At 37.1% G+C, this 8,203-nt stretch overlaps 1 protein-coding gene across 1 annotated transcript; it reads left to right on the forward strand.

Moving 5' to 3' along the window:
• Positions 1-4,236: 4,236 nt before the first annotated feature.
• On the forward strand, positions 4,237-7,428 carry LOC110703304 (F-box/kelch-repeat protein At5g15710-like). The gene has a single exon (XM_021881093.1). The coding sequence runs from the start codon at positions 5,055-5,057 to the stop codon at positions 6,387-6,389; it is 1,335 nt and encodes a 444-aa protein (XP_021736785.1). The 5' UTR covers positions 4,237-5,054; the 3' UTR covers positions 6,390-7,428.
• The last annotated feature ends 775 nt before the right edge of the window (positions 7,429-8,203 follow it).

The following is an 8,203-nucleotide window of genomic DNA, read 5'->3' on the forward strand; positions in this document are numbered from 1 at the left end:
AAGTCATTTGGGTTTTGAAATTTGGGTTTTTTTTTTTTTTTAATAAAAAAGGCATTTTTACCGGGTTTCAGGTCCAGACCTGAAAACCCCGGGTTTGGACCTGATCCGGACCGGGACCGGGAACCTTGATTTTCAAGGACCGGGACCGGACCTGAATCTACAGGTCCGGTTCAGGTCCGGTCCAAACAGGTCCGGGTCAGGTCGGTTTTCAGGTCCGGTCCTGTTTATGTACACCCCTATGGGGGGGTATGCAAGTCCCTGTTCAGACTTAGCCTCAGAAGACTCTCTTCTCAAAGTGAAATAACCTGTTGACTCTATGGAAAGTTAACTCGACAAGGGACATGATCGGTAGAAACCGAGCTCCCTTCAACACATTGTTAAATGTTTCAGAGAAGTTTGTATTACATATCCCATATCTGCGACCAGCGCCGTGAAAGAGAGACCACATAGTGAACGGGACTTGAACAATATACTCCACGGCCTTGGTACACGCCTCACCGATGAAACACAAATCAGCGTGAAGTTTCCTTTCCTGCCTTTGGTACGCCGCAGCCTTGAACATATCTCTCATTTCGTTGCTTCGCACGTGAGTCTTCAAGTTAGAAGCTATGTGGCGAACACAAAACCTGTGATAGGCTCGCGGCTCGGTGAATCTAACGTTAGGATCATTCATTGCTGCAGTGATCCCAGGATGTCGGTCAGATATAATACAGAGGCCATCTTGTTGCGTGACATGAACCCGAATGCAGCCCGGGAACCAAGACCAGCTGGAAGTGTTTTCCCCTTCAACAACCGCAAATGCTAGCGAAAATACTTGAAAGCTTGCATCCACACTTGTAGCAACCAACAGTGTTCCTTTGTACTTCCCTTACAAGTGCGTCCCATCGATACAGATAACAGGCATACAATGTTTAAAACCGTCGATACAAGGACCGAAGGCCCAAAACACTCGTTCAAACACCTCCATGTTGTTGTAGTATACACCGTCCACCAGAGCTTTGTGTTTCCATGCGACACACGTTCCCGAGTTTGACTGTTAGAGTGCTTGCATGAAGTACGGAAGTCTGCCGTAAGAACTCTCCCAATCCCCAAATATTTCAGCTATTGCTTTCTCTTTAGCATACCATGATCTTCGATACATAACATCGAAATGAAATTGCTTGGAGATGAGTTCCTGTATGAATTCAACTTTCAAGGACGGATCTTTCCGCACAAAGGACTTCACATACTCTGATATTATGGACAAATCCAAGTGCGGGTGATAAGTAGATAGTACTTCATTGACACAGTTCTCCCGGTGCGGGCCTTTGTACGTGACTAGGGTAAAGCCACGCGAGTGCTCACTTGATTTGGTACCCCGTAGCATCCAGCCACATTTCTTCTTGCACCGCAAATAAAGGACACTCTCATTCGATGTCATTGTGGTGTAGTAGAATTGATTCCTCTGTATGAATACATCTTCACCATTTCTTGAAGCATTTTCTTACTTTCAAAATACATCCCCTTCTCAAATTCTCCCCCTGGAACAAACGATGTATGGCTACCCGATTCGGGCCAATACTGATCAACTTCATAGTTCTAGTTTACCAAACTGAACCAAGGTATGGGAGTTTTAACCAGGGGCTCGCCAACTTCCATGTGTGCAGGTTCAACATCCATGTTCTGAAGTCCATCTTCCTCCTCTCCGCTCTCGGCCTCATCATTTGTATACACATCATACACAGACAATTCGTTATTCACAATAGTGTCAAGATGAATTGGCACAAGTTGAGACGGCAATGCTTGAACATCATCTTGCATGGGAGAATAACTATGCAATTGCATCGGTGAAGGTGTGACGGTGTTTGATGTCAAAGGCCCAAGTTGCCCGGTCATTGCCACATATGCCCCCCCATGTACAGGTGAAGCTATATGAGAACTAAACGGCATGTGAAATTGATCGTCGTGCAGCATTCGACTGAAAGATCTCATCCCATATCCAGTTGATGGAATGTCGTGTGAGGGCATTTGGAAGGGCTCTGTGTTGTAACCGGAAATATATGTAGGTTGTTTTTCTGGCCGAGTACTTTGTTGGGTACATATAGGCACCATTTCTACATATGTCTCGGTGGGAACACCCTTCATTGCAACAACGCTCCTTAAAGCTTTCAAATGCTTATTCGTAGAAACAGGTAACACTTGAACCCCATTGCCAGTCTCAAACCTCATTTTAATGTTTAGTTCAACATTCCTTGGGTTTGAACCAATACTACTATGAACCTCGTTCATCAAATCATTAAAAGTCATGTTCGGTTCAAGTGTTAGTGGTTCCATATTTCCTCCACTATACTCGATACGTGGTCCATCAAATAGAATTTCACCTCCCCACCGGCATAACAAAACTACATTTTGTGCAACCATATTCTACACAACAACCAAAACACATTACACTTAAAGGCACTAAATCATCCCTAAATCACCATAATTAAACAACAATATACATACTTTTCAAAATAACACAGCTTAAATCAACATTAATAAACAACAATGTAGGTTATCACAATCACTCAAAAACCAACAATTATCAACCATTATCAACAATTATCAACATTATCAACAATTATCTACACTAACAATTCAACATTTCCAACAATTTTCCACACTAACAATTCAACAATACCAACAATTATGAACACTAACAATTGAACATAATAAACAATAACAATTCAACATTATCAACACTAACAATTCAACATTATCAACACTAACAATTTAACATTATTAACATTTAACCACAATTCCAAAAAAAAAACCATTAAAAAAACCCTACATTTTAAAAATCAAAGAAAGAGAGGGCAAGTAGCAAAATCGGGGTGATGTGAGGCTGCTCGGGGGTGTCGGCGGCGGTGCTCAGAGGGTGGCGGCGGTGGTTGGGGGGATTTGGGTTGCTTGTTGAGTGAGAGAGAGATTGGGTTAGGGGATTGAAATGAGGGAATGCGAGGAAGAACCAGGGAATGAGAGGAAGAAGACGCTGCTTCTGTGCAGCGATAAAAACAGATAAAACGCTGCCTCAGACAGCGTTTTACCTTATTTTATTTTATTTTTTTATTTTCACAATTCCAGCTTAACGAAATAAGAATTTAAAAAAAAAAAAGTCAAAAGTAAAACGCTGTCTGAGACAGCGTTTTACCCTGAAAGCTTAGTTTGGTAAATAGTTTTGCCACGCAATCAATTTGGTAAATAGTTTTTGTTTGAAGCTTAATTTGGTAAAACGTCCAAATTTTTCTATACTTTGAATTGTATGCTTCCCTTGTAGCCGTTTAGGACCTTTAGTAGTATTTATTTTTTTAATTTTTTTTTTTCATTTTTTCCCAAATTTTAAAAAACTGAATGGGTAGTTGCCTAATTGGGGATAGTAATGTATAGGTTTTGGCAACAGTTGACCACAAAGTTATTTGTTGAACCTTTTGAGTGAATAGGGTTGTTGGGAAGAACATTTCTTTTGTTTAAAACCTTGCAGAATACAATTTTCATGCATCTTGGCTGTAGCTTTTGGATGTATTTGGTTGATTATTAATTAATCCTATTTATTTTTCTCTTAAAAAAAGGGTGACCGTTTTTCAATTTTTTTGCAGCTTTTTTATTCTTTTTATATCATTAGTTATTATTATAAAATAAAATTATGTATTTAATATTATTATTAAATATTAAGTATTTCTATTCAAAAAAAATATATATTAAGTATTACTATTCCCTAAAAAAAATATTAAGTGTTATTATTATGATCGGTAAACATTAGAAATTGTTATCAATTTTCTTTCAAAAAAAAAAAAAAAAGAAATTGTTATTAATTCAGTTTAAAAAAGGAATTATTATTAATTGTTATTATTATTATTATTATTAATTAATATTTTTACTAAATATTAATTCTTTATATTGTGAATTATTAATTATTAATTATTTATTATTATTAATTATTATTATTGTTTTCGTAAACACATTAATTATTATCATTAATACAATATTAATTATTATTATTATTATTAAATATTAATTATTATTATTGTTATTATTAATTATTATTTAAAATAGAGCAGAGCAGAGTAGATTTGAGTAGAGCAGAGCAGGGCTCGGCAGAGCAGCTCTAAAGAACAGGGTCTTAGTCGTTCTTGTTTGGGTAAGTTGTATATCCGTACAACAATGGCAACAACTTCTTTAGGAAGATTTAAAGTACACTAGGCGAGAGAGAGAAGAGTAAATGACGGTCTTTAATTTTTTTTGAGAGGGAATTGAATGCACAAGGACGAATTTAGGTGTGAATTATGTTAACTACAATTAACAATGACATGTCAGCAAGTTACTAACCTCTCTGATAGGTTGCCAGTCATCATGGACCAATATGAGAAGTGGGAAAGTTGAAATTATTCTAAGTTAAATTAAAGTTGGGATTATTTTAATAAGACCGCTTAAAAATTGGATTATTATTTTTTCAATTTTCCTTTTTGTTTTCCCTTCTCGTCCAAACTCCAAAAGTCATACTCGTACTTTCACAAGTTTGGTTTGTCCTTTTGTCATGAACTAGCTTACTTTTTTCTTGCCTAAAATAACTTATATTTTGATTATTTTCTCTTACTAGTAAAAAAAAATAAAATAAAAAAAAAAAGAAAAACCACGATGCAATTACAAATAATTATTACACTTTGACGGAAAAAATCCCATTATTGGGGTTATAAAACACGGGATTTAAGATATGGAAAAGTGAGAGAAATCACAGAGGAGAGAGAAAGATAGAGAAGCTCATTCTAAGGGAGATCTTGTTGAGTCAAGGTAATAATCTAAACCTCTCAATTTGATTGATCTATTGAAGTTAAATTGATGATAATGTTGATATGTTTCTAGATTTGGGATTGAATCCCACTGTTCTTGATTAAATTACTTCAGCAATTCTGGGTTAATTTGATTATAGTTGGAATTTCTGCTTTTTATGACAATTTTGGGTAGTTTTATGGTGTTTGATTAATCTTAGGCTCTTAGCTATCAATTTAGGGTTTTGGGGGGTGTGATTGATTGAAAAAATGGTTGAAATTGGGGATGTATCTGATTCTAGGGTTTGTAGAAATAGTTCATATGTTGAGATAGATGATAGCTTAAAGCAAGTGGTTGCTGTGAGTGTTTGTGGGTCTAGGAATTCGAGTCAATTGGGTGGTTCTGCTTCTGGTTCAAGGAATACGAGTCCGGTAGGGCGAACTGGGTCTAGGAATACTAGTCCATGTAAGCAGAAGGTTATTAAGACGAAACCTCGGGGTTTGGATGAAGAAACCATGGCAAAGTTTAGTAAAGCCATTCACCCGGATGTTCAGATGGAGGATAATATATGGGCAATGTTGCCAGAGGATTTGTTGAATGAGATTTTAGCTAGAGTTCCACCATTTATGATATTCCGGCTTCGTTCTGTTTGTAAGAGATGGAATTCGATCTTGCAGGATGGTAGTTTTCTTAAGTTTCACTCCCAAGTGCCGTCTCATGGGCCTTGTCTTCTTACATTTTGGAAGAACTCTAATACCCCACAATGCTCGGTTTTTAGCTTACCGTTGAAAACGTGGTATAGGATCCCATTTACATACCTGCCCCCTTGGGCGTTTTGGTTGGTTGGTTCTTCTGGTGGTCTTGTTTGCTTTTCGGGATTTGATGGTTATGATTTTAGAACCTTGGTGTGTAATCCCCTCACACAGACTTGGAGGATGTTACCAAGCATGCATTGTAATCAGCAGAGGCAGTTAATTATGGTTGTTGATCGCAAGGACAAATCTTTTAAAGTTATAGCCACATGTGATATCTATGGTGATAAGTCGTTACCCACTGAAGTGTATGATTCCAAGATGAACAGCTGGTCGGTCCACCAAATAATGCCTGCAGTTAACCTGTGTTCTTCAAAAATGGCTTTTTGTGATTCTAGATTGTATTTGGAAACACTTTCACCACTTGGTTTGATGATGTACCGGCTGGACACTGGATCTTGGGAGCACATCCCAGCAAAGTTTCCTCGGTCATTGTTGGATGGGTATTTGGTTGCTGGTACACAGAAGCGTCTCTTTCTGGTTGGAAGGATAGGCCTTTATAGCACCCTGCAAAGTATGAGAATTTGGGAATTAGATCATTCTAAAGTACTGTGGGTGGAGATTAGTAGGATGCCTCCCAAATATTTTCGAGCTTTACTGAGGCTATCAGCTGAGAGGTTTGAGTGCTTTGGACAGGATAATCTGATCTGCTTTACATCTTGGAATCAAGGAAAAGGCCTCCTTTATGACGTGGACAAGAAGGTTTGGTCTTGGATTGTTGGCTGTGCTCTGCAATCATACAACAGTCAAGTCTGCTTCTACGAGCCAAGGTTTGATGCATCCGTCTACTGACCTTGAATATTTGTTTCTTCTTAATGAGGATTTCATGGGGCTTTCTTTGGCACTTCAGTCTCCAACATGTAAATTTCATGTCCCTTATTGGCTTATTCCTCGTTTTGCTTCATATAGGACAAATGTTTTAGTTTACTCATATTATTGTGTCTAAGCTAAGACACATTGTCTGCTTGTGTTGTTAACGTCAGAAATTGAGACTATGTCAGCACATAATCCACATTTGCTTCCTGATGAGTTCACTACAGCAGTGGTCTTTTTTTTTTTAAGGCATGACTGGCCATTTTGACTGAGAACAGTGATTCAGTGCTGATGTGAAATTTGGAATGCGATGGGTTGGGTTGGTGAGATTTGTAATTGTACGAGTAAACATTACACACCATTTACGGGAGAATATGACAGGATCCTTTTGTCTCTCCAACTGCTGTATACTAATTGATAATATCAAGCACTTAATGTAAATTATTATCAATGTTTATTGTTATACATACATTCTTATATTATGTGCTTTTGTAGCTTGTTTATGTGCTGACATTCATCTTTTGTACAAGCTATTTCTCTCATCGTAAAGTTATTATGTCTTTGGAAATTAAAATTACCATGATCTGGTAGACTACGGTTAAGATTTGGAATAGATGCAAATGAGGTTCATTGCTATTATTTTTCTTGCTTGTCTCAAATTGCTGGAATTTTTTGTTTACACAATTGCTTCGGTAATGCTATCAGCTTTGATTGATACTTGCTCTTCCTTATTGCTAGAATATTATGTTGAGGAAGCAAAAATGTAATGATTATGAATATAATTTTTCTTAATCCGATAAAGCTACTAAATTTGTACTACTTCCTTCACTGTTTAGCTTTTCAGTGTCACAATCACTTTAGTACTTTTCTTGTGTAAACTTCAGTCAGCCTTTCTATCATCATTTAATGCACATAGTTAACAGTTACCCTATCTCTTTGCATCTGATTGATGTAAGTCGAAGACGACAAGGGTACAGCTGTGTGGGAGCTCAATTTCATTGATAATATATTAATATGAACATCTTTCAGGTTTTGCATGCACCTTGATTGTGTTAACAATGTGGTGTAGTTTCTCAAAGATCATAGGGACATGCACAATTGTTCTTTGTAGTTGTGTAAAAGTTAATCATGGGTTTTTATTGATCATTATATCCTAGCCATAGCCGTGTACTGTTGGTATGATTTTTTTTCCCCCCTTCGTTTTTTGGGTCCAGGGAAGCCAGAACGGGCAGTGCTCTTCACTTACTAGATTCTGAACTGAAGCCAACTTAAGTTGTTTATCTTAGACTAGTCACAAATTGTTTATCTTTGAGTCCTCAGATATTGTTTATCTTAGGCTCGTCATGATATTGTTTATCTTAGACTACTCACAAGGTTGTTTATTCAAATTCATCACTTGATCTTTGTTGTGTCCTCAAATTTACGCTTAGTGCCAGAAGTTTAATTAGGTTTGCTAAAATTGCTCAATATTGCGCTATTCACATCTTTCTGAATTTTTTTATCCAGCTCCCTGAAGGTAGGTAGATATAGCTTTAAGATTGATGTATCATGTATCATGATTCATGAATTAGATTCAGCATCTATCCTCTATGGTGGTAAGAATTGGATTGAAAATATGTTATTGCCTCTTCTTTTTTGTTTACTGAGTTCTAGGTGATAACTTGGGAGACAAAATAGCCAAGGTTTTACAATACACCACAATATGATTCACCTATGTTTGCTGGAAGCAGACAGTATAATGCTGTGTAGTGGCTTTCTTTATCGTGTGAGTCCTTGTCCCCTTGATTTGAAAC

The sequence above is a fragment of the Chenopodium quinoa genome, unplaced genomic scaffold (genome assembly GCF_001683475.1).
Source record: "Chenopodium quinoa cultivar QQ74 unplaced genomic scaffold, ASM168347v1, whole genome shotgun sequence".
Taxonomy (NCBI): Eukaryota; Viridiplantae; Streptophyta; class Magnoliopsida; order Caryophyllales; family Amaranthaceae; genus Chenopodium; species Chenopodium quinoa.